This window comes from Plasmodium relictum (genome assembly GCF_900005765.1).
Source record: "Plasmodium relictum strain SGS1 genome assembly, chromosome: 8".
In the NCBI taxonomy this organism is placed as follows: Eukaryota; Apicomplexa; class Aconoidasida; order Haemosporida; family Plasmodiidae; genus Plasmodium; species Plasmodium relictum.
In genome coordinates this window covers 309,997-337,007 of record NC_041686.1, presented here as the reverse complement: position 1 = coordinate 337,007, position 27,011 = coordinate 309,997, and the positions used below count along the sequence as shown (strand labels likewise).

The 27,011-nt window shown below is 17.3% G+C and overlaps 12 protein-coding genes across 12 annotated transcripts; 7 read left to right on the top strand and 5 right to left on the bottom strand.

The window, feature by feature from the left end:
• Window positions 1-579: 579 nt before the first annotated feature.
• PRELSG_0809600 (DNA repair protein RAD23, putative) lies at window positions 580-1,725 on the bottom strand (the record flags this gene model as incomplete). The annotated part of the gene is made up of 1 exon (XM_028676158.1): window positions 580-1,725. One exon carries the CDS (start codon window positions 1,723-1,725, stop codon window positions 580-582), a length of 1,146 nt encoding a protein of 381 aa, XP_028532675.1.
• A 1,383-nt stretch (window positions 1,726-3,108) lies between these two features.
• On the top strand, window positions 3,109-4,728 carry PRELSG_0809500 (conserved Plasmodium protein, unknown function; the record flags this gene model as incomplete). Its single annotated transcript, XM_028676157.1, has 1 exon — window positions 3,109-4,728. One exon carries the CDS (start codon window positions 3,109-3,111, stop codon window positions 4,726-4,728), a length of 1,620 nt encoding a protein of 539 aa, XP_028532674.1.
• Window positions 4,729-5,154: 426 nt separating this feature from the next.
• Window positions 5,155-5,658, top strand: PRELSG_0809400 (conserved Plasmodium membrane protein, unknown function; the record flags this gene model as incomplete). The annotated part of the gene is made up of 1 exon (XM_028676155.1): window positions 5,155-5,658. The coding sequence occupies one exon, from the start codon at window positions 5,155-5,157 to the stop codon at window positions 5,656-5,658; it is 504 nt and encodes a 167-aa protein (XP_028532673.1).
• Window positions 5,659-8,397: 2,739 nt separating this feature from the next.
• Window positions 8,398-9,207, top strand: PRELSG_0809300 (proteasome subunit beta type-5, putative; the record flags this gene model as incomplete). Its single annotated transcript, XM_028676154.1, has 1 exon — window positions 8,398-9,207. One exon carries the CDS (start codon window positions 8,398-8,400, stop codon window positions 9,205-9,207), a length of 810 nt encoding a protein of 269 aa, XP_028532672.1.
• Window positions 9,208-9,894: 687 nt separating this feature from the next.
• PRELSG_0809200 (conserved Plasmodium protein, unknown function) lies at window positions 9,895-11,580 on the bottom strand (the record flags this gene model as incomplete). Its single annotated transcript, XM_028676153.1, has 1 exon — window positions 9,895-11,580. One exon carries the CDS (start codon window positions 11,578-11,580, stop codon window positions 9,895-9,897), a length of 1,686 nt encoding a protein of 561 aa, XP_028532671.1.
• A 755-nt stretch (window positions 11,581-12,335) lies between these two features.
• PRELSG_0809100 (conserved Plasmodium protein, unknown function) lies at window positions 12,336-13,070 on the bottom strand (the record flags this gene model as incomplete). Its single annotated transcript, XM_028676152.1, has 4 exons — window positions 12,336-12,419; window positions 12,499-12,573; window positions 12,685-12,741; window positions 12,942-13,070. 4 exons carry the CDS (start codon window positions 13,068-13,070, stop codon window positions 12,336-12,338), a joined length of 345 nt encoding a protein of 114 aa, XP_028532670.1.
• Window positions 13,071-13,881: 811 nt separating this feature from the next.
• PRELSG_0809000 (conserved Plasmodium protein, unknown function) lies at window positions 13,882-16,228 on the top strand (the record flags this gene model as incomplete). The annotated part of the gene is made up of 2 exons (XM_028676151.1): window positions 13,882-15,857; window positions 15,994-16,228. 2 exons carry the CDS (start codon window positions 13,882-13,884, stop codon window positions 16,226-16,228), a joined length of 2,211 nt encoding a protein of 736 aa, XP_028532669.1.
• A 1,964-nt stretch (window positions 16,229-18,192) lies between these two features.
• Window positions 18,193-19,076, top strand: ISP1 (inner membrane complex sub-compartment protein 1, putative; the record flags this gene model as incomplete). Its single annotated transcript, XM_028676150.1, has 4 exons — window positions 18,193-18,265; window positions 18,417-18,490; window positions 18,677-18,751; window positions 18,864-19,076. 4 exons carry the CDS (start codon window positions 18,193-18,195, stop codon window positions 19,074-19,076), a joined length of 435 nt encoding a protein of 144 aa, XP_028532668.1.
• Window positions 19,077-19,680: 604 nt separating this feature from the next.
• PRELSG_0808800 (conserved Plasmodium protein, unknown function) lies at window positions 19,681-21,151 on the bottom strand (the record flags this gene model as incomplete). Its single annotated transcript, XM_028676149.1, has 5 exons — window positions 19,681-19,743; window positions 19,915-19,963; window positions 20,031-20,126; window positions 20,244-20,998; window positions 21,086-21,151. The coding sequence occupies 5 exons, from the start codon at window positions 21,149-21,151 to the stop codon at window positions 19,681-19,683; spliced, it is 1,029 nt and encodes a 342-aa protein (XP_028532667.1).
• Window positions 21,152-21,950: 799 nt separating this feature from the next.
• PRELSG_0808700 (50S ribosomal protein L22, mitochondrial, putative) lies at window positions 21,951-22,817 on the top strand (the record flags this gene model as incomplete). The annotated part of the gene is made up of 1 exon (XM_028676148.1): window positions 21,951-22,817. One exon carries the CDS (start codon window positions 21,951-21,953, stop codon window positions 22,815-22,817), a length of 867 nt encoding a protein of 288 aa, XP_028532666.1.
• A 309-nt stretch (window positions 22,818-23,126) lies between these two features.
• PRELSG_0808600 (dolichyl-phosphate-mannose protein mannosyltransferase, putative) lies at window positions 23,127-24,475 on the bottom strand (the record flags this gene model as incomplete). The annotated part of the gene is made up of 7 exons (XM_028676147.1): window positions 23,127-23,189; window positions 23,295-23,400; window positions 23,485-23,630; window positions 23,731-23,852; window positions 23,927-23,987; window positions 24,194-24,245; window positions 24,357-24,475. The coding sequence occupies 7 exons, from the start codon at window positions 24,473-24,475 to the stop codon at window positions 23,127-23,129; spliced, it is 669 nt and encodes a 222-aa protein (XP_028532665.1).
• Window positions 24,476-25,763: 1,288 nt separating this feature from the next.
• PRELSG_0808500 (eukaryotic translation initiation factor 2 beta subunit, putative) lies at window positions 25,764-26,570 on the top strand (the record flags this gene model as incomplete). The annotated part of the gene is made up of 2 exons (XM_028676146.1): window positions 25,764-26,353; window positions 26,495-26,570. The coding sequence occupies 2 exons, from the start codon at window positions 25,764-25,766 to the stop codon at window positions 26,568-26,570; spliced, it is 666 nt and encodes a 221-aa protein (XP_028532664.1).
• Window positions 26,571-27,011: the final 441 nt, after the last annotated feature.

Here is a 27,011-nt window from a genome sequence, read left to right as displayed (position 1 = left end):
AATAGTATTCATATCATGAAATTTAAATTTGAACATTACATTTTTTTATTTTAATATAATTTAAATTACTAAAAATGTAAGATTTGTTATATAAAGAATAATATATATATATATATATAGAAATAGGAATAAATAATATAAAATATATAAATAAAAAGAAAAGAAATTAAAATTATATAATTTATTTTGTAAAATAAGTTTCATGTGATTAAAAAAAAATAATAATACTTAAAGAGTTTTTAAGTTTATTTTATTTAAAAATGTAATTATTAGAAAATATAAATAAAGTTATTAAACAAACGTAAAATGAATTTATATAAATAGTTGATAATAAATTAATTTTTAAAAAAATTGAAGTAAAAACTTAAAAAAAAAGATGAGAAGTAAAAGCTCTATGTATACAATAATATAAAAAAAAAAAAAATTTATGACTAATACTTAAAATTATTACATATAAAGTGCAGTGTGCAAAAAAATATTTAAAGTAAAAAATATATATGTAATTTAATAAACAATAATAGTAATCTATATATATATATTATTCCGCACACTCTCTATATCATTTTAATTTAGTTTTTCTTATTCTGAAGAATAATCGTTCATGTTTTCGAATAAATAATTTGCAGCCATTTCTTCATTTTTATCACAAGCAATAAAAGCTTCTAAAGCAATATGCTTAGGAAAACCTAATGATTCTAATTTTTTAATACTTTCCATTTCATTTTCATTTAGTGGAGTAATGGGGATATTATAATTTTCACTACTTTGATCATTTATATTTTGATTGTTTTGCTCAATGAATGATTCGTTTGATTGTTCATTTTCTACATTTTCATTACTGTAATTTTGAATAGCTCTTAAAAATTCCCCTTGATGCTCTCTTATGTATTCTAAAAAGGATGGGTCAGTTCTTCCAATAATTTCTAAAATTTCTGGTATTCTTTGAGGGTTAGATAATGCAACATCCCTCAGAACATTAAAAAAAGGTGAATTTCTAAATGATTCAGGATTTTGTGATAATGATTGTCTTTGATTTTCATTTAGCAAATTATCATTCATTAAAAGATTAGATAAATTGGAAATATTTCCACCATCTTCTCTTTCGTACGCATTTTCATTCATTTCATTTGAAGTAGGAAATCCATTAGTTAAATAATCTATTGCTCTATTGGGATTATTATAAGCCAAAATCATCGCTTTTTCTACATTTCCTCTTTCAAATCCCATAGCACAAATATTGTCTATAGTTTCCTTTAATTTCTCTCCTGTTAATAACATTGATTCAGCATTGCTTATGTTTTCATTTTCTTTGCTCTCTGTTTTATTATCCTCATTTTTTTCAATTTTTTGTTCACTATTGTTTAAAGTATTTATATTATCATTAGTATTTAATTCTTTGTTATCTGTGTTTGTTTTGGGATCATTAGATTTATTATCGTTGTTTTTTAATGCATTGGAAGAAGTATCATTTGTGTTCTCTTTTGAATTACTTTTATTGAATATTTTTCTAGTTACCATAACGATAACAATATCATTTTCATTTAATATATCAGCAGCTTTACTTTCATCTTTTAATATTCTTCCACTAAAAATTAGTTTCTGCTTATCACACGGCATTTCAGGTAATACGTTTTCAACCTTTTTCTTCACATCCAAAATAGTATCATCTTTATCTACATTTATTTCTTCTTCGTTATTTTGTAAAGTTCTTACTTTAATTTTCATCTTTTATGTATAAAAAAAAAAAAATTAAACAATAAAATGTGTATATGTTTTATAAAAAAATATAATTTTGAAAATTCCTTAATAAATATTTTGATAAATCTTTATAGTTAATATTTTTTATTTTTAAAATAGAAAAGATAAAAAAGAATAAAAAAAAAAATAATGAAAAAAATTATTTTTAGTAAATGTATAATTCAATGGAACTATAAAAAAGGAAAAAGTTTAAATAAAAACATTTTTACAAAGAATATGCATTATTATTATTATAATTATTTTATTTTTTTTCCTTATTTTATTCACCAAAATTTGTTAAATATACTTATTATACTTTATTTAACTTCATTTATAAAATATACTGTTTCACTTTTTTATTATTTATTTTAATAAGCAAAAAAAAAAAAGGAAGTTTTTTAAACTTACAATACAAAAACGCGCGTGAATAAAATTTAGTAAATTAAATTCTATTTTGTTTGTATTAATATATTATTGTACATTACTTCTTGAATTTTTTCTTTTTTTTACCATTTTGCTTTAATATTTTCTTAAAAATAAGAAAATTATATATAAATATTTGTACTGAATTTTATTTATTTATATTTTCCTTTAATATAATATATTTTTTTTTTAGTATATTCCTTCGTTATGAAAAATTAAAATTTTGAAAATTTAATATATAAAAAAATAATTTGAATTATTTTTATCATAAAAATATTGTAAATCTAGATTTCATGCATTTATCAACATGTTTACACTATTTTTTATTTGTTTTTTATATTTTTTGTGGTTATTGGTAAACGTTTTAAATTAAAAAAAAAACAATATTTTTTTAAAATATTTTTACTTGATTTTCTATTATTTATAATAATAATGCTTACAAATATATTTTTCTTATAAATTATTTTATGTATATATAAGTTTATGAAATGATTAAGAATTATTTTTTCTTTTATATAAAATATATTAAATATTAAAGGACTCCAGTATATTTCAAAACATACAATAATGAAAAAAAATATTTTTATGTGAACTTTTTAATTCTTAAATGCTTATAGAAGTTCAAAAATGCAAAAAGAAACAAAATAAAAGAATAAAAATATAGCGAAAAGAAAAAAATATTATTTTTCATTTTTTTTTTTTTTTATTATATTGGAAATAATTTAACAAATTATAATTAAAATATAGATTTAAAAATAATTTATAATTTTTTATTTGTATATAAAATTGATAATTGTTTAAATCATTATTTGATAAACTCTAAAGTATTGTTAAAAAAAGTAACTACTTAAAAGATATGAATATGAAAAATTTCTTTCTTTTTTAGCATATATATATATAACATTAGTGCATTATATCATCATTAATAAAAGAAAATTGTTTATATCAATGCTTAAAATTAAGAATGTTTTTAAAGGTGTAAATGTGAATGTAATTAATAATTATTATTCTAAAAGATATTTGTCTAAAATAAACAGTAAAAGTTTATTTAAATATAAATCAGAAGAATATAGTACCAATGAAAGAGGGATTAAAATAAATCATATGAATTCTTCTGTTCTCTGTATATTCTCAAATATGCTATTAAAAGAAAATATTAAAAATGATTTAATATGGAAAAAAATAGAAAAAAGATCTTATGAATTAATAGATAAATTTGAAGCTAATGAAATAGCTTCATTTTTATTTTGCTTGAGTAAGGTTCGTTATGAAACAAACTTATATGATAGTTTTATTCCTATAATAAAAAAAAAATGCGAATATTTTAATACGTCTAATTTAGCTATGTTGATATCCACATATTCAAAAAGAAAAAAAGAAGACTTAATTATGTTGTTAAAAGAAGAATTAAAAAGGAAAGTTCATACTCTTCATAACACAGTTGAAATATCTATGATATTAAACGCTTTAGTCAAATGTAAAATAAATGATCAAGATTTATTTAGCAAAATAAGCAATATTATTATTGATAATGTAATTTATAATAATGTGCATGTAAGGGATATTTGTGTTATTACTTACTGTTATGCATATATATTATATAAAAATATGAATATTTTCAAAATATTATCTCAGAAAATAATTATGTTAATGGATGAAGTTAACATTGTTGATCTGTGTAGGATATTGTATTCATATATGAGAATAAGTAAAAACTTTAATCATATATTAAAATTTTCAGCACTTAAACTTAAAAATGTTATTGATAAAAGTAGTATTGGTGATGTGATTAACTGTATTCATTTTTTACCAATTTTAAAGCAAATAGTTGAAAAACAAGAATTTAATGATATGAACTGTGAAATCATTGATGAAAACAAATTCAATTATTTTATAAACTATTTTAATTTATTTAATTATATAGTAAATGTTTTTAATGAAAAAATTATTAGTTATGCAAATATATTAAACTCAAATCAAATAAGCAACATTTTTTATATGTATTCAAGATATAATATACTAATATGTCTTTCTGAATTAGATATTTTTATTCACAAAATAAAAAATATGAAATTAACAAACGAGCTAAAAATTTATATTTTGTATTCTTTCACTATACTTTTAAAAAATTATGAAAACAACACTTTATACAATTTTAATTTTTTGGACGTTAACAAAATTTTTGTAAAAAAAACTTTTGATAATTTGAAAGAAGAAAGATTTAAGAAAGAAAATATAAAATGTATAAACAAGCATGATCAAAAAAAATTGAAAAATGATTTGTTGAATTGCTTAAAAGAATGGGAAAATGATATAAATTTGTTTATAAATAATTATGAAATTTGTTTAACTCAAGATATTATAAAAGTATTAAATATTTTTCTAATTTTAAATCATACACATGACTCCATTATACATAATATAAAGCATTATATCATATTTAATTATAAGAATATAAATGAGCAAAATGCATATACACTTCTCTACTACTTTCAGAAGCTCAACAAATTAAATGAAGATGAAGATTTTTATGAAATCCTAAAATATAAGATTAAGTCTTTGAAATAAACGAAATTAAAATAAGAAAATTAGATATTTGCATGAAAGAAAAAAAAAAGCTAATTTCTCTTTTTTTATAGTGCATGCTTAAATTTTTTTTTTTGGACAGCTTATTTTGAATTGTTGTTAGTTATGCAAAAAAAAAAAAAAAAAATTTATTAAAACTTAAAGAGCTTTTAATTTAATCTTAAATTATATTCAATTTTTTTTTTTTCTTTTCATGAATGTTTTAATATTTTTTCAACATTAATTTTAAATTTTGAGATTTATTGATTAATAATAACGCATTTTTAATATCTTAACATATAAATTTTAAGAAAATTATAAGTACTATATATATGTGTGAAGGGAAAAGAAATTTTTTTCTCTTTTTTTTTGCAGACAATTATTCAAGACAAAAATAAATTTAAAATTTGCAAATCATATTTTTTTAAAATGTTACAATTTGGGAAAATGTCCAAATGCTGCTGCTTCTCATTGGCAGGCGGGTGTATTTCAGCAATCATCTTTCATATTATACTTTGCATAACACAAATATTTTCTGAAGAAGATAATAAAATATGGATAATTGTTTCAAGTTCAGTATTAGCTGTTTTAATAATTCTTGGATTAGCACTTAAAAATTATATTATAATGATTATTGTTTCGATTTTTGCTGCAATTTTTGCATGTTCTTCTATTATAACTCTTATATTTATTATTATATCTTTATTTAAAAAAGACCAATATAATATTGAGACTAAAGTTTTAGCTATAATATCAACGTCAATCATTATTATAATAATAATATTATATTTTAATATATATTTATCTACAAGTAGAGTTTTTAAAGTTGGAGGAACTGGATGGGAATACAAAAACTACATTCAAATAGAAGAAGAAAAAGCAGAAAAAGATAAGGAAGCTGAACCTGAACATTCAGGAGATTACAAAGCTTAATTACTTAAAATGTGTATACCAAAAAAAAAAAAAAACTTTTCATATAAACTTATGATTAATTACGTTACTATCAATATGAATTTATCATTTTTGCATATTTTTAAGAAAAAGAAAGGGAAATTTAAGAAAGAAAATATGAAAATGAAGAACATATATTCATATGTATTTTTGGATATCGTATCAATTCCTATTTTTTTTTTATTTTTTTTTGTAAAAATTTTATTTTTTTAAAAATTCACTTTGAATTGTATTATTAGAAGATAAAATATTCTTATTTTTTTAAAATTTATTAAATATAAAATCTTTTTTTTTTTTTCATTTAAAAATGCTTTATGAATAATATTTGAAGAGTCTTAATTTTTTATAATATAAAAATAACGAAAAATAAACAAAAAAAAAAAAATTTTATTGGTCCAAGCTTATTTTAATTAGATTTTCACTAAAAAAAATGTTTTTATTTTTTTCTGAATATTTGTCATATTCAATCCTTACAATTAATTATTTTAATATTATAGTATTCACAAAGACAATGATGCTTTATTTGTTTTTTTATTACATGTTCATTGTTAAAAGTTATCTTAGTAGTTCCTAGGTTATTTCTCAATATATAAAAAAAATATTTATGCGGTTTCAACAACTTTATAAACTTAATTTAATAGAGTATATTTATGTTTATATGAAATTATTGAGAAATTATTATTATCCAATAAGTAATAACTTACTAAATTTTATGTTTTTTCTTATTTTCATGTTTATTTTAGGTAATATTTATTTATTTTTTTTTTTTTTATTGTATATAAATAGAGCGATGATAATATTATAAATATTTAAATTAATTATAAATGAAAAACAAACAAATATAATTTTGAGTTTATATAAATGAAAATATATAGGAAGAGTAAGAGAATACCTCCGTTAAATAAATAAAAATATTATATTCTTCTACATTCAAAAAGATTTTTTCCTTTTTTTACAATATCATAATCATATAACTTAAACTATCTGTATTTAAAATGCTGAAGATAAATAAAAAGTAAATTAATTTTATGTCATAATTAGACACATGAAATAAATAATTATGTAGAAAAAAAAAAAAAAAAAAACCTAAATATTTTAATGATTTTACGTAAAAACACGTATACATATATATTAACATAAATAAAAAATATAAATAAATCATTAAAAGTAATTAGAGAATATAAATTATAGTAACACTAAATTGTTTTTTTCATCAAATTACTACAAAACAAAAATCAGTGAATCTATAAAAAGCACTAATTCAAAAATATGATTACAAAATTTTTATTTGCTATTATATGAATTTTTATAACTTTTTTTTTTTAAATATTATAATAAAGAACAAATTACATATTCTTCTCTAATTATATCTCGTATTCATAATTTAATATATAAAATAACTAGTAAACAATAAATCCCAATCAAAAAGCAATAAATTAAATATTTTAAAATTAAAATGCTTTTACATTTTTTCATACACATTTCCTGTATTAATTCTATATTCGCTTAATTTTTCTATGATTTTCCAATATTTATTTTTAATTTTTTTATCTATTTTTTTTAGGACAGTTTTTAACTATTGCTTTAGGATTTCGTAAATTTTAAATAGCTAACAAGTACATGCTCTTTTTTGTATCTTAAAAATTATATTTACCTAATATTTATAAATATATATTAAATAATCTTAAGAATACTTTTTTATTTTGCAATAATTTATTAAAAAAATATCCATCTACTTTAAAAGTTATTAGCATTTTTTTTATAAGCTTATATAAACTAATCTCCTTAACCATTAATTTATTAAAATAAAAATATATAGAAAATTAGGTATATTATTCAATCTAATAAGTTAGATTCTTAAAAGCTTATATAAATATACGTTAAGAAAAAGAGTTAATATTTAAAATGAAAAAATTTTATAAAATTTTAATATGATTTTATATAAAGAACAAAAAAAAATATATTTTTTAGTGATTTAAATAAAATTTGTTCTATGCTATAATGTTAGCAATAATAAAATACTAATTTTATATATTATTTCTTTTATAATATTTGTAATAAAAAAGAAAATTTATATTAAAGGATTATGTTTTTTGAGATTGTATGTGTTAATATAATAACTATATGAATTCCTTGTATTTTTTTTTTTTTTTATTATTATGGAAAAAGAAATGAAAAAAAAATAATTTCTTTTTTTATTTTCGTAGGCTATTTATTATAATTTAAAGAAAAATAAAATGAAATAAAATATCAGAGAAAATTTTTTGTTTAGAATATTTTTCTTTTTTAAAGTAACACTTTTAATAAATATTATGTAATACATTCTTTATATTATTTGTGTGCTATTAAAAATATATATACATATATAAATATATATATATATTATAAAATAAAGATAAAAAGAAATAATCATTATAACATTATGTTATAAAGTACAAAATTAAAAAAAAATACAAATTGACCTAATATATTTCTCTTTTTTTTCTTCATTTATAAAAAAAAAGTAAATATTTTATTATATGAAGTTAATAATTCTGTGGAAATTTTATTTAGCACATACTTTTTCAAAAAAAAAAGATATGAACCTTATATTTTAATTATAAAAAAATTATCATAAATATTTATTTTTTATTTTCAAAATAAAAAAATAAAAAAGAAGTAACTGAAAATAAAAATTTGAAGATATCATTATAAAAAGATTGTAATAAAAAATTTAAAAAAATGATAGAAAGTGAAAATTTTATGAAAGAAATTGATAACTTAATAAATGATACAGAAGAGGAAAAAATAAATAATCATGAATTGCAGTTTTCTGTTGCACCAGTGGATATACCAAGGAATTTTATAAAAGATGCAAAAACAAAAAATAGTAAATTATTTAATTTTCATAAAGGTACGACAACGTTAGCTTTTAAATTTAAAGAAGGAATAATAGTTGCAGTAGATTCAAGATCATCAATGGGTTCTTTAATTTCTTCACAATATGTTGAAAAAATTATTGAAATAAATAAGAACATATTAGGAACAATGGCTGGAGGAGCAGCAGATTGTTTTTATTGGGAAAAATACTTAGGAAAAATAATTAAAGTATATGAATTAAGAAATAATGACAAAATATCTGTTAGAGCAGCAAGTACTATATTAAGTAATATTTTGTATCAATATAAAGGATATGGATTATGCTGTGGAATAATTTTAAGCGGTTATGATCATACTGGATTTAATATGTTTTATGTTGATGATTCAGGAAAAAAAGTTGAAGGAAATTTATTTAGTTGTGGTAGTGGAAGTACATATGCTTATTCTATTTTAGATTCCTCTTATGATTATAATTTAAACTTAGATCAAGCCGTAGAACTTGCAAGAAATGCTATTTATCATGCAACTTTTAGAGATGGAGGATCAGGAGGAACAGTAAGAGTCTACCATATACATAAAAATGGATATGATAAAATTATTGAAGCAGAAGATGTCTATGATTTGCATTATCATTACACAAATCCATTGCAAAAAGATCAGTTTGTAATGTAAAATACATATATATATATTTTTTTCTTTTTTTTTTTTTTATTCAAAAATTTTTCTTTTTTTTATTGATCTTTTATATATTTTATGCAATTTTTATACTCTTGTTTCTTTTTTTCTTTTTTTTTTTTTTTTTACAATTAATATGCATTAATCTTATATTTATATTTTCCATTTTAGCAACATTTTGAGAAATCATTCTTTTTAAACTTTCTCTTCTTTTTCTTTTTACAAAGAATGTAATAATTCCTATTTATATAAAAAAAAAAAAAAAAAATTTTATTATTATATATTTGTATGTTTCCTTATAGTCTTAAATGATTAAAAACTAAAAAAAATTAGAGTTTATAAATATTCCAGAAAATACTAAAAAAAAATTAAAGCAAAAATTAAAAACAAATGAAGTTAAATGAACTAAAATTTAATATAAATTGTATTCCTAAATTAACAATAAATAAAAAATGTACTTAATTTAAAAAATAAAATTGACACTATAGAAATATAAGAAAAAAAATTAAATTAATTCAATTATGTGTGAATAAGTGTAGATGTACAATTATATAAGTTCATTTTAAAAAAAAAAAAAGTTTCTTTAGGATATTAATTTTATATATGATTTATACATATTTCAACATGATCCTATTACGTTTTTCGTATTATAAATACATAATAGCTTGCGATTATTTTATTTATCTATATATAAGTATTTATTTTAATCATAAGTAGGTTTTTCAATATATAGCTAGTAAGTACAGAAAATATAGAATAGCAAATATAATTATTGTCATTGGATATAAATATATGATATGCTATTATATTGCAAATTAATGTATATATGTTTAAATAAATATTTATATAATTATAATTGAACACTTTCAAAATAAAATATATTAGAGATGGGTAATTACTTAGCACAAACAACATAAAAAGATAATTATATTTTACCATTGTTATTTTAACTTTGTACTTCTTTTGTTGATATAACTTCAAAAAATGTGTAAAAATACATAAAAACAAAAAATATGCAAAATAGTTAATTATAACTGATTTTAACTTTTTTAGAGAAAATGATGAATTACATATTTTTAAGATATACTTTTCATTATCTAGTTGTGAATATAAAAGCTTTGAATACATACTAATTTGTTTTATTTCAAAATTATCTTCATTTTTATTTTTTTTTTTTTTTATCTCTTCTGCATTTTTTCTTAATGTAAAATTTATGTTTCTTAAAAGTTTTCTACATAAATGTTTTAATCCATATAAATGATTGTCTAAATAATTATAATCATAACATATGTTGTTAAATACAGAATTCTTATTATCATAAAAACAGAAATCATTGGAATCTTTTTTTATAAATACATTTGTTTCACTTTTTATATAATTTTTCTTTTTTGATTTTTCATAAAAAAAAATATTATTTAAGAATTTCATTATATAATATAAGTTGAATGTTTCTTTTTCTTTGGTTTCAAAAACTATCTTGTAATCATCTAAGTTATAATATACTAGAATGTTTATTATTTGAAATAGACTATTATATTCATCTAAGTTTTTAAAAGTTATCATATTATTTTTCAGTAATAAGTTGTTTTTTCTTAGTTTAAAAATAGATTTATACTTTATTTTCTCTTTTATAAACAAAATAGCTTTTTTTAAGAATTTTGCTGCCCCCAATTCCATCCACTTATTTTTATTTTTTTTTTTTTTCTCTTTTAATTTAAATTCATTATTATTAAATTTATTTGAATAATTTATATTTTCATGAAGAAGCATATCTATAATTTGCTTGTCATAGTCATATGAATTTTTATGTTTTTTATTAACAATACATAAATTATAATCATTTAGCTTGTTGCTATTAATAATACAAGTTAAAAATTTATCTTTTTGAACATTAACTAAATTAGATATATTAGAATTATTAAAGATATTATATAATCCATATAATTTATACCTATTATCATATTTATACATGAATAAAGTATAGGAAGAACAATTATAAGTTAAAGAATCAGTATCTGAAATAGATTCCAAATTATTATTCATTAAGAATATTTCTGATAAAGCATTTTTTTTTAGGTTTCCTGATTCAAAATTTGGGTGTAAATATGAATTTATTATCAAAAATAAAAGGATCATCTTAAAAAAAAAACTGTGTATAAATTTATCATGATATTTTAATCTATTAAAAACAATATGCCTATATATTTCAGGTTTTAAGAATAAAATATTCATAAGTATTATGAACGTATTCTTCTCCATATATCCATCGCATGTTTCATTACATCTATTACATTCATTCAATTTTATATTTGTTTTATTATATACTGTATATAAACTAGAATTAGATCTCCCACATTTTATACAAATCATCCTTTTTTTTTTATTAAATAATTATATATATTTTGCTCTTTTTTTTTTTACATATATATATATTTACCACTTTGAAAAAAAAAAAATAAAATAAAATAAAATAATATAAAATAAAATAAAATAATAAATAAATAAAGATAAAATAATAAATAATATAATTGCATAGCTTTAGAAACATTCATATAATGAATTTTATTATTAAAAAAAAAAAAAAATGTACACACGCACAAAAAAATATTAATTAAAATAATTTAAAAAAAAGTATAATTTTATTTCATATTCTTTTTTATAATTTAAACATCAATAACTCAAAGAAAGGTTCTTTACTTTTTAAAAATGTATATTTTATAAAAAAAAAATTTTAATTTTTATTTATTTATTATTATCTATATATTAATTTATTAATCCATTGTTTAGATAACTTATCATTTTGCTAATTTACAATTTTACAAATATATATTTTTTTTACTTCTTGGTTATTTTATTTCTTTAAATTAAAAATAAAAATTACAAAAAAAGTATCATTTTAATATATATAATACACCAAAAATTAAAAAAAAAATAAAACAGGATAAAAAAAAATAATTTCATAAAAATTTGTATGTCCTTAAAACTTTTGAAAAAAAAATCCATACTACTTAAAAAAGGAATAAAACAAAAACTCGAAACATTATTTTCTTGTCATATTGTGAAGTTTGTTTAAAATTGGTGATTATAAAAAAAACTATGCATATATGCGTATTTGAAAATATATTTTATCTATTTTTTCGGTATAAATAATGCATAAAAAATAGTAAAAATAAAAAGAACAAAATAAGATAAACCATATATTTATTTCCCTAAAAATAATATGTAAGAGAGATGTTAAAAATAAAAAAAAAATAAAAAAAAATTAATTTTTATTCTTTTTTTAGTTACCTTTGCTTTTAAAATATTCTTAACACGCTTATAGACTCCCGTTAATTTTTTATTTACATTATCCATCCTATCAGACTATAACAAGAGAAAAAAGAAATTTCATATAAGTAATATATGAAATTATTAATAATAAAAGAAAAATAATATTAATAATATATATATAAAATAAATATTTTATAATTTTACTAAATTATCAAGTAAAGAATTAGAAGTCTTTACTTCATCTCTTAAATTAGAACCAATCTAAAAATTTAGATTTTAAAGGATAAAAAAAAAAATTAAGTTTTTAAAATTAACATAAAATAATAACATAAAAAAAAATTATAGTTAGTTAATTATTATATAAACATACATATATTTAGTATAATAAATAAATATATAATATATATACACATTTTTTTATTCTCTATTTTTTTTTATTATTTAATTATAAATAATCCTACTAATTTTAAGCTCTGAACTTTTTTTTCTAAATCAAGAATATAATTATCATTTTCTTCTAAATATATATTTATATTTTCATTGAATAAATCATTGCTGTTCTTTTTCTTCTTTCTGGAATTAAAATCCATATTATATAAATTATATTTTATTTTTATTAAAATTTATCACCTGTGAAATGTCCTTAATATTTTAATATAATGTGTAATTATTCTTCTTTTATGAAATATATAATTTCCCAAAAACTCTTTTAAATTTATTTTCTATAACTATTTTTTTTTTTTTTTTTTTTTTTGTGTATGATTATAATTTTATGAAATTTTACAATTATTTAAAAGAGTATTTGCCAAATTTAAGACTTTGTTTAATAAAAATGTTCGAATTTTTTATAAATTTTTATTGTTTTAAAAATTTATTTAAAACTTAAATAATTTTTTTTTATATTTCTTTTAATTTTATTTTCGTTTTTTTTATATTAAGAAATAAAATTTTTTTTTTTTTATATATTAACTCGTAAAAGTAATTAAATATTCTTATTTTTTATAAAGTATTTAAAATTAAAACTTTTTATTATATATATTAATATATTGAAGAACATTTCATTTAAATATTAATTTAATTATTAAATAAAAACATAAAAAAAAAAAAAAAGTAATATTAATGAAATATAATTTAATTTCATTTGTAAGTAATATTATAGTCTTTTATTTTTGGTTTACATTTATATACATTTATAGAAAATAATTACACAATTATTAAATATTATTTTATATTCTTTTTTGATAACTTTTAAAATAAAAAAAAAAGAATTATCTTTTTTTAAGATTCCTTTATTTAAATAATTTAATATAATGGACAAATTGTATTTTCAAATTTCATTGTTTAATAAACATCTTGATTACAATATTTTAAAACATTTCACTTAATAATTGCAATGTTAAAATGATTACTTTAAAAAGAGCTTTAAAAAGAAAAAAAAAATATACATCAAAATTAAGAAAAAATTTTTTAGAATTATATGCTGACGATAATGAAAGGAGGAATAAACAAATAAATTTTTCTTATTATATTAATATAGAATCAACAATTTTAGAATTATTGTTAGATGATAATTTAGAATCTTTCAAAAATGCAGGAAAACTCTTGTTTATTATACTATCTGGTGTATCACCTAATATGCTTTATTTTAAAAGAGTATTAAATTTAGTATATTTATTTTTTTATAAGGGTGGAAAAAAATTTTATCATAGTGATATGCATTTTCAAATTATTGTTTTTCTTCATAGTTATATTAAATTATATAATATTATTTGCTCAATATATATATTTAATCTATTATTAGTTAATAATAATATAACAAATTTAGAAAAATACAAAGATAAATATATTCCTAAGCATATAATAGCTACATATGTTGATCACTCATATTTTCACATAAAAGAATTTTTAATAACAGTGAGAAATTTTTTAATTGAAAATAATAAAGAAACTTATGAACAAAAAAAAAAATATATAAAGAACTTAGATGAAAAAATTGCATTATATAAAGAAAGTGACGAAGAAGTTTTACGAAATTTTTACAAATTATATAATTTTGAATTTCCTAAATCCCTAGAAAAAAATTTAAAATATTTAATATCACAATGTACACGTGTAAACTATCCTTTACATAGTATGTATCTGGATATTTATATTTTATACAACATTAAGAATATACTAAAAGTATTAGTTGTGTTAGATCAATTATTTTGTTCTTTATTTCCTTATTATTATTTTTATGAATTAAAATTAAAACTTCTTTTACTTCTTATACATAAATATGATGGCGAAGAAGCTCATTTCAATTTTAAAAGAGAAGAAACAATAAATAAAAAAGAAAAAGTGCATTCTTTTAGTAATAATAGTAACCAAAACCAAATCAACTACATTCAACTTTATAAAGATCCTACTAATATTAATGAAGAAGAAAATAGTACTCTTCTGTATGAAGAATCTTGTACTGATAATAAAAATATTGATAATAGCAATAAAGACAAAAAAAAAAAAAAAGAAATGAATAACGAATTAAACTGTTTATATAGTAGCGATTCAAGTAAAAGTGATAATCCTACTTATGTTGAAGAAAAAAATGAAAAAAATGAGGATGTAGAATCTGATAAAAATTTTTATTTAGATAATTTCATGAATTTATATATTAATTGCACAGAAAACATAACTAATAGTTTGCCTTCAGTTAGTGACTTATATGAAAATAATCCATTAAAACAATTAAACAAAAAAATAAGAAATAAAAGAAAAAATTTAGGAAATAATTCCATATTAGATTATTTTAAAACATCTGAAAAAAAAAATATGTATATAGATAGAGAACACAAAGAAGTATTAAATAATAATAATGGAAATAATAATAATAATATAGAAGGAGATATAATTATGAAGAAAGAAAATAAGAATGTTAAAATGTGTAATCCCCCTCCTATAGAAAATATATATAAAAATACTTATAACGATATAATGTATAATTTAAATGTAGTTGTAAATGTTGCTAAAAAGTTGATGTTTTCATCCTATTATGATGCAACATATGTAAAACTTTTTTATTGCTATTTGTTACCTTTTATATCTTTTGAAAAAAGAATTGAAATATTTTTAATATATTCTTATTCAAATTATAAAATTATGAAACCATTAACATTCATAATTTTTTATAATAATAACAATGCTCTTAATATTTTAAACGCATTTCAAACAATTTTTAAAGATGCTTATCTTTTTCAAAAATATAAGAACACATACTTCAATAGTTTTGCACTAAAAAATATACCTAAAAGTTATTTCATTTTTCTTTTGTTTATATCCATTTTTTTCTATAACGATAAAATGGAATCACTATTATATATATACAACCTTTTTTACAAGTAAATATATATATATAATACTGTAAATTTTTTTTCTATATGTTTCTAAATATTTACACTTTGTCTTATTTTACCTTATTTAAAAATTATATATATATATTTTTTTTTTAATTTTTTTTTTTTTTTTTCACTTTAGTTACGATCAAGAAATAATTAGTGACAAGGAGAAAAGCATAAACTATGAGAACATTCATGAAGAAGTCATATTAAAAAATGATGAAAAATATATTGAACAAAAAAAGCATGTAAACATAATTATTATTAAATTTATTGAAATATACAAGGAAAAATTTAACATTTATCTTTGTGATTATTTTGATTTTTATAGAATATTTTTTATTTTACTTGTTTCGTGTGTAGATATTGAATGAAATAATTATAAAAGAAAATATTTTTATATTTTTTAATAATTAAAATTAATTCTTTTATTTTATTATTTCATACATATATATGCATTTAATCTTCTTCAATAAGAAATATTAACTGTAGATTAATATATTTGTTTATTGGTTTAATTCCAATTTTTTTGTAATATACATACTTAAATTTTTTTTTTTTAATTAAAATATTTATAATTATTTTTTTTTTATTATATTTTTACATTTAATAAAATCTTTTAAAATTTTAGGAATAAATACTAAAATTAAAGTTATAGAATTCTAGCTTACTAGAAAATTAGTTTTTAAAAAATAAAATTATCATTATCTAATTTCTAAAAAATCAATTATGTTCTTTTAGAAAAACACTAAATAACTTTTCTTTTATCTCCACATTCTCATTTTGCAACAAGGAATTTTTGTTAATTATTTATTTAAAGAATTTTTTATGATTAATTTAATACTTTTTTTAATTATCTATATAAACAATATATATATATTGAAAACTTCTATAAATTATTTTAAGCAATTTTTTTTGCAAATTATTATTGATCTAATTATTTATAAGAATTTAAAATATCTAATTCTTAACATTTAGAATCAGAAAAAAAAAGAAAGTTATAACTATTTACATCGTTCCTTTAACTTGTGTTTTCTAAGTAATTATGTAAATATAGAAACAAACTATTGAAATCATTTATTTAATTTAATAATTATTAAATATATATACAATTTTTCTTTTTCTCTTTAAAAAAAAAAATGCTTTAAGATAAAAGAAATAAAAAACTGAATAATGTATTGTTTAAATTTATGAGTAAAACTATTTAAATATGCTTACTATAGTTATTATTAATACAATTTTTAAAAATAAATATTTATGTTATATATAATAAAATGTGTGCATTTATTTGCCTGATAACATATAAATGTATATATAAAAAATTTACATGAACATTTAATTTTTTAATTATAACTCATATAAATAGTAAAAATTTGATGTATTCATTTATATAGTGCTTATACTTTTATGGCATTTTAACATAATTTACTTTCTATGTCTTTCAAATAAAAAATATATTTTTTTACACTTTTTTAATAAATTTATTATTGTTTTTTTCGTACATAATTCATATAAATATTACACACAATTTCTTATATATTATAAAAAAAAAAATTTTCATCTGTATTTCGTTTTTTTAATGTAAATGTACTTGATTAAATTTTAAGATTGTGTAAATTTTTATAAAATAATTCACATTTTACTCTTCATAATTTATTAATTTTATAATTTTTTTCTCTATTTTGTTTCAAATTATTAGAAAAAAAAAAAAATAGCCAATAGGTGCTAAAAGAAAATATATTATAATTATATATTTTCATAAAAAAATTAAAAAAAATATGAACAGAGGAAGTATAAAAATTTCATTACACAAAAAGCAATGGTAAATTAATTTTAAATGGCTAATTTTTTTTTTTTTTCCCTGCCTTTCATTGTATCTCAAAATAGTAAAAAAAATAAAAAACAAAAAAAATTATTGAAAAAGTTTTATATATTGTGAAATATTTTAAAATGTAGTACAAAAACATCAAATATAAATTTGTATTCTATCATTAGTTTTATGCATGGTGTGTTTAAAAAAGAATAAATAATTTACTTCATTGTTTTCATTTATGTTCGAATTTTTAAATTTATATATAACGATAAATTATATTTCTATGTGAAAAGGAGATATTAAAAATCAAATATTTATATTATATAATTTATTATTATTTTTTCTTTTTACATATATTTTTTCCAAAAAAAAAAAGAATGAATAATATATTTATATCAATATAAAACAGTATAAAAAATATATTAAACACATGCACATTCACCAATATATGTATAATTTATAATTAAAAATAGAGTTATTGTTTCTTAATAAGCTTAAATTGTAAAAAAACAAAAAAATAGAAAAATGGGAAATATTGTATCTTGTTGTTCACTAGACGATAATAAAAAAAATATAAATGAAGATGAATTTTTGGAAAGTAATAATATGTAGAATAATTTTAATATTTATAAATTAAGAAATATTGTGTTGTATCATTTAAAATAGTTATTCTATGTAATAAATTTTTATGTTTACTTTAAATTTCACAACAGTGTGTATATAATACCTTCTTTTTTTTTTTTTCATAGATTTTTCAAATAATGAAATAAATGAATTTAAAAGGCGATTAAAAAATAATATACAAGTAGTTGTTTTGCTACAGGTATTCAAATTAATGATTAGTACTATTGCTATTTCTATTTTTTATACATTTTTCATAAGTATATATTTTTATTATAAAACAATAATGTAATTGGCATAAGCTTTATGTCTTTTAACAAATAATTTTTATTATAAAGAATTGATTATGAGTATATATTTATATAATTTTTTTTTTTATTATTTTTAGGATGGTACGAAATTACCTTGCAATTTACAAGCTAATTTTCATGAAAAGACATTATGTATATCGTGCCAACAAAAAGTAAATTTTTTTTTTTTTTTTTTTTTTTTTGTAAACTCTTTAAAAATTTTTTTATATATATAGAAAATGTTTCTCAAAAAAAAAAAAAAAAATTTTTTTTAATCATTTATAGGTAAGAATGATAAATTTCAGCGATATACGATCCTTATTATATGGGGAAGAACAATTAAAGCGTGTTGAGACTCAAGCAAATTTGATAAATGATAACTGCTGCTTAGCTTTACATTTAGATGATAGTGGTAATTGCATACCTATAAAATTTGGATCAGTTAAGGAAAAAAATTTATTCATTTTTGTTATGAAAGATTACAAAAAAAGTTCTTAGATTTATGTTTAAGGTTTTTAATACAATTATTTCATCTTTTTATTTTGGCAAATTAATAATTATCTACCTGAAATTAATTTATTCATGACTTTATATTAATGTTTTTATATTTCAAACTATGAGTTCAACTTTTTTTCCCTCTTAATTTTATAACTCTTAACAAAAATACTAATTCCGAAATTTTTTTTATAATTTAATTTTTATGAATTTTTTCTTTAATTTTCAACGATTACTTTTTTTTTTATTTTTATTCTTTTATTTTTCATTTCACGATTATTACTTCATATATTTTTAAATAAAACTGATTTAAGATCTTTTAATCAGTTTATTTTTTTGTTTCCTTGAATGAATATTAGAAAATATAAACTTCTCTAAATTACATATTCATAAAATTAAGTATCTGCTCTTTTTCTGCATAAATGAAGAATCAATATCTAAAAAATAATTATCTTAACGAAAACAAAGAATATGTATAAAGAGAATGTTAAAAGACAAAAAAATAATAATAAAAAAAAGCATCACATTTAAAAAATAAAAAGGAAAATTAAAGCAAGTAGTTCATTTGTTCTCTTATATATAATTTGTATTTATTAAAATATTTCATTCAATATAACAACTCTACACTTATTGTTAATTTTAATAATTTTTCATTAAAATACGCTTTAACCTGTTTGATAAAAAAAAATATACATCATTTCCGTATATATTTAAATATTTAAAAACACACTATTTAAAATATATAAATTTTATGGGAATCATACGAATTTTACATAAATTTTACATATTTAAATATATATATGTATAAAAAAATATATTTTTTGTTTCTTTTTTCTTTTACATTATCACTTAAGTTTTCTTTGAAATTTAAAGACATGCATTCATTGGATCTATTAAAAAGAAAACTTATTGAAAGTATATAAAATTATTTTATGTATGTATTATGTATTATTTTACCGGCTAGAAACATATATATCAATGTTATTACGTTTTTTCAAAATTTCCAAATCATCGTAAGAAATATTATTAAAGGTTAAAATTATGTGTAAAAATCTAAACGTAAAAAATAAATATATTTAAAAGTAAAATAATTATAAATAAATGATTTTATAATATATATATATCTTTTTAAATTAGATACATTTATCATAAATAAAAGTAAAATATTACCTATCAATAATTGTATAATGATATGACTGTATTTGTCTAGGTATATTAACTCTAGTACATTCATTATCATTATTTTTTTTTGTAGTTTTTACTGATTTTATATCATTTAAAATATCACTTGATGTATTAAAAATTCTTATTTCTTTTTGTTCTTCATTTTTGGTATTATTACTTTTATTTTGTTTTTCATTCAATATACTATAAAATTTAATGTCTTCTTCATCTACAGTTTCATCATTTTTTTCAATTGAATTATAATCTATACAATGAGGATTTAAATAATGGTATGATTTAGGAACATATTGTAACTCTATATATTTAAATGAATTAATATTTACACTTATGTCATTCCTAAATGTTTTTTCATAATCATTCATAATTTCTAAAATTCTGACAACAATTTTATTTTTAAAATACAAATTATTCATATTTTTATATATGATAGGATGTATAACTGCTTCAGCATACATATCTTTAGAACTTTCCCCCTTAATTTTAGAAGTGCTTATAAAAATATTTTCAAAATTTATACTGTCTATATTATTCGCAAAATCATTAGGAAGTACAGGTGCCCTAATTTTATTTGTATAATATATATATACAAAATAATCACAAACTTTTTCTTTATATTCATTTATCTTTGTTTTAATAGCAATTTTTTCAACATCTGTTACAACACAAAAGCAAAATTTTGGCTTGACAGGTTTTGCTTCATGTATTTTGTTCATATGTTTCTTTATAAACTTCTCATAGGCCTATAAATATATTTAATTTATTATTATTTTATTAATAATTATATTGTTATTATTTCATTTTATTTTATTTTTATAATTTATTCTAACATTTTTATCACTTTTATGTAAATCATTTAGAGCATCCCAAATGTATTCAGCGTTTTTAAAATCCATTTTTGAAATATTTTCTATACTACTTCTATATTTTTAATGTTATATATTTTCAATTTTTACTATTAATTATTTTATTTATTTATTTTATTTTTTTTTTTTTATTATTTATTATTTAATCCTTCAAATAGAGAAATTTACAAACTTATATTAAATTTATATTTCTATATAACATTTTCAAAACTATATATCTTTTTTGCAATCGTGTAATTAATGGCGTATATATACTTTTATAAAGTATATATTTTTTTTATTTATATCTTTTATGGAGGCTATATTTTTTTTTTTTAGAAAAAAAGTTATTGTAAAATTAAAATTGCTAATGTGTTTCTATTAAATCAAATGTATGAATATTTATTATAAATATATAAGGAAAAAAAAAATAGATGTATAATTTTTTTTTAAATAATGCAAACGTTTATAATTGATATTTCATGTCAAAAAAAAAAAAAAAAATTACTCCTATTTAGAAAAAATTATCTATAGTGTAAAAAAAAAAATATTCAAATTTAACTTCCAATAAATTGAAAAAAAAAAAATTGTATAGAAATGGAAACATACATAAATGTATAATTTAATATAAATTAAAAAATTAAAAGTAAACAGAAACAGTTTCTCGTTTAGATTTAATATAAAATAAAAAAAAAAAAAAAATACGATGAAATAAAATGAAATTAAATATAATAAAAGAAAAGAAAAATGAAACAAAAGAAAAATTAAAAATCATATAAAAAGAATATATATGAAATTTAAAAAAAAAAAATAAGGTACAAATTATTATGACATGGCAATTTTGTGTAATATGTTAAGTAATTTAAGTAAAATAATTAACAATAATTTTTTTTTAATAAATAAAAAGTATATAAATACAAATGTTCAACTAAGAAATCCATATTACAGAAAAAAAGGATTTTGGGAATGGAGAAGAAGAATTATTCATAGATACAACGAAAAAAGATATATAAAAAAAAATATAAAACCTAAAATAAAGGATAAAGATGAATTAAGTATAAAAAATAAAAAAGAAGATGTTTATTGGACTTTTAAAGTATATCAATTAAAAATTAGTTTAAGAAATTTATATAATTTTGGTAGATTAATCAAAGGGCTTCATTTAGAAGATGCTATAGTGTTTTTAGAATCTATTCCTCAAATAAGAATAAATAGCATACTAAATTCTTTATTAAATTCTAAGGAAAAAATTATAAATAACTTCAATGGAGATGCTTCAAGACTATATGTTGATAATGTGCAAATACATTATAATACCCCAATGAAATATATTAAGTATCATGCAATGGGTCACTTTGGTCTAGTAAAAAGTTACAGAAATACTTTTACTTATACTATTAAACAAATGAATATACAAGAATTTTATCATAAAATATTTATTAGAGGAAATGTTCCTAGAACTTTATCTCATAACATGAGATTATATTTGAATCAAAATAGAATTAATAAGAATACGTTAATTGAATGGTATCCATATATATGTGCAAATTCTAGATATTATTTCAGAGAAAAATTAAGATATCTAAATAATATGTATCAATTTGATTATTACAAATCAAGACGTAAATGGATACAAAATTATTTCAATAATATTGAAAGAAGAACAAATGAATTAAAATTACAAAGGAATATAATAAATGAAAAAATAAAAGAATAACATAAAAACAAATATATGTAATTTTTTAACTTTAATAACTTTTTACCTTTTCTAACAATACATCACTCCATTTTTTTTTTTTTTAATTTAAATTTTTTTAGTTTATTCATATGAATGTGTCTATTATGTTTTAAATATATTTTTTTTATATCAAATTTATATTTGTTTTTTTTTTTTTTAATTTATATATTTTCAAAAATTGAATGTACAAAAAAAAAAAAAAAACATTTGTAGTATTTGTAAATTTACATTTATATCTACATAGTTTTTGTATATAATTTAAAAAAAAAAAGTGTATAACAGAACTACCTAAAGTTCATCACTACTATAATTTTCATTTATATCCTCATTATAATGTGTAATAATTACTCCCTATAAAATGCGAATTTAAAAAAATTACAATTATCTTCTGTAATTTATATATATAAATATATATGTATATATAAATCGTATTTATATCTAATTTATTATGATTACAGATTTAGCTCTCCATTTCTGTTCATCTTTTTGATAATTATATTTCATTATGCATGCTTCTAAGTGGTACAATATTGGACAATTATGACAGTTATATTGATTGAATCTAAATAAAAAATATACATAAATATGCAAACGCATTAATATATAACTGTGTATAAATATACATATATTTCTTTTTAATTTTTACTCATAATTTTTGCTTGTAGATATATATCCATTATGATTTACACTTTTTAAGAAAACATTTCTTCCTATTTCCCAATAAGAGCTATTTTTTTTATTCTCACAAACTACTTGAAACTTTCCAGATTCATTGTTTTTATGAACACTTAACTATTAAAGAACATATATAAATATATTTATTATTAATATTAAATAAAATATTTTAAAAAGCATTTTATGTATATATGTAATAATTATTTATTTTTGTTACTTCATAATTATTAGATAATATTGAATCGTGTTTAGAACCTATTAAATATCCATTAGATTTCACATGCTTCAGTGTAATAATTTCATCGCAATTTATTTTATTTCCAGTAAAACTTTTTCCTTCTATTAAAAAAAAGAAAAAAAATTGAGATATTATATACTCATCTTTTTTTTTTAATATATTTTTACTTTTATACCTTCATAAACATTTACCGTCCACAATAAATCATCCTCATTATTATTTGTAGTTACAGCTGTCTTTCGTAAAAATTATATTTATGTATATAAATTTAAGTAATAATTTTTTTAAAAATAAGATAAAATTTGTTTATTTATTAAATAAGTATTTAAAAAAAAAAAGTAATTTTTAACACTTTTATAATTTCTTAACCAAAACTTATATTTTTTTAATAATATACTAATTTTATATGAGATTTTTTTTTTTTTTATTCTTAATATATTACCACTAATTGATTTCCTGAACCTGTTCCCCATTTCATATCTGTTGAAAAAAGCCTATCAAAAAAAAAAAATAAAATAGATATAAAATATAATAATAAAAAATATAAATTTTATTATATTCGATTAAAACTATATAATATGAGTTTTGTTTTTCGTTAGTTTTACTTATATTTTGTTCCTATATTTTCTAAAATAATAGAACTACCATCCGTTACGTAGAGACAATTATATATTTTTAATAACGAATAAAAAAAATACAACTTAATAAAAAAGTGGCAAATCATCTTATGTGATATATTGTTTATTTTAATATTACTTTATGAATTATAATTATTTTTTTATTATTTATATAAATGAAAAAGGAAAAAAAAAATTATTTTTATATATATAATATCCACATAAATTATTTTTATACACAGGAAATAAAAATATAATAAGAAAAAAACAATATATTAAGAACAAAATAATGTGTGCTTGTATAAAAAATTAGAAGAAAAAAAAAATACTTAAAATATTTTTTTATGATATACTAAACTAAAAAAATATTACATTTATGCCTATATTAATTTTTTTTTCTTTTTTTTTTTTTCTTAGATTTATTTTGAAATATTAATACAAAAACAATGCATATTTTAATTAATAATTTTTTTCTTAAAGAAGGATTACATAATAGCGTATTCATTAAATGGATAAAATATTAATATTATATTATAATTAATAAATACATATATGTAGATTTTCTGATAATTTTTTTTTTTTTTAAAGGTATTAAACAAATTCTTAAAATATTTTAAATTTTTCCGTTTAAACGCACATTAAAACATTTATTTACTTTTTTTTAATATCCATTTTTTTCTTTTCATATTAATTTTTTTTTTTTTTTAATTATTTATTTATTCATTTATTTTTATATTGATTTTTAATAAAAAATATATTTGTAGCTAAATTACTACTTAAGTTATAAGAGTAATCTTCAAGTTTAAAAAAAAATATATATATATATTGAATATTTTTTCTAAAAATTGTAATTTTCTTTTCAATTTAATTGTTTAAAAAGAACATTTCTATTTAAAAATTAAATAAAATGTACATTAATAAATTTTATAATGTATTTAAAAAAGTAAGGAAATTTTAAAATAATTAAAATGAATATATATAACATACAAAAAATTTATAGTTACAAAAATTTTATATAGTAACAAAATATATTTATAATATTAAATATTATATTGATAAATATTATATTGAATTTTGTATATCTTATAATAACAAAAAAAAAAAAAAAATAAAAAAATACTTGAAAGAAAGACTCTTCGAGTAAATATCATAGACATAGAATAGCATAAAGAATACGTTTTAAAAAAATAAATTAAAAATTTTTGTGGAAAAATAATAAATAATAAATCCTAAAAAAACAAAGAAAAATACAAAAACAAATCATACGAGAAACTGACGTTTAAAATTTTAATAGTGTTATAGTTTTATAATAGTTGAATCTTTATAAATACTGACGATTAAGAAAATAGAAATAAGTAAATACATATATAATAAAATAAAATAATAAAGATGAATATGGAAGATAAAATAGAAGATGTAGGTTTAAGTTTTGGTGATGTAGAAAAAGTAAATGATGAATCAAAGCAGTTATTTGATTTTGGTGAAAAAAAAAAAAAGAAGAAGAAGAAGGAAATAGCAGAAAAAGTAGAAGAAGTAATAATAGATGGAACAGGAAATGTATTTGAAAGAGGTGCTGTATATCCATATGATGAATTATTGCAAAGAATTCAAGTATTAATAAATGAACATAACATAGATTTATGTATATCAAAAAAATATACAATAAAACCTCCACAAGTAGTTAGAGTAGGATCAAAAAAAGTTGCATGGATTAATTTTAAAGATATATGTACAATTATGAATAGAAACGAAGAACATGTTTTCCATTTTGTTTTAGCTGAACTAGGAACAGAAGGATCTATAGCAGGAGAAGGGCAATTAGTATTAAAAGGAAAATATGGACCAAAACATATTGAAGCTTTATTAAGAAAATATATAACAGAATATGTAACTTGTCAGATGTGTAAAAGTCCGAATACTACCATGGAAAAGGATAGTAGAACTAGACTTTTTCATCAACATTGTAACGCTTGCGGAGCAAAAAGGTAACATATTTATCTTATAATTATACAAATAAATTTATATTTTTTTTTTTTTTACATTATGTATATTTATTTTATTTATCCTTTTTTTTTTTAATTCTTTAATTATTTCATATATATATATATATTTTTATTTTTATCTAGATCTGTTACAACTATTAAAAGTGGTTTCCATGCATTAGGAAGAGGAGAAAGAAGAAAAGCAAAGCATACTAATTAATATTAAAAAAAAAAAAATTAAAAGTAATATAAAAATAAAAAAATTATATAATTATTATAAAAAAGAATATAAAAATCTTAAGTATTATTTAAATGATAACAAAAAAAAAAAAGTCTTTTTTGTTTTTTTAATTTTCATGAAATTTAAAATTTGTATTAAATTTTAGTTTACAAAAAAATTTTTAAATATATATATGCATATAAACTTGTACAATTAAAATAAATAATATTATAATAAAAAAAAAAAAAAAGTAGAGCAATAAATATTATATTTAAATAAATTGTAATACTATTCTTTAACAAATTAATTCAACTTACTGTAATTTCATTATATATATTAAGACCTAGTAATGAAGAATAAAATAGTAAAAAAAAATATACATTTATGCATATTTATTTATTCTTGATATTTTAATTTTATCAATAAATCTTTATTAATTTT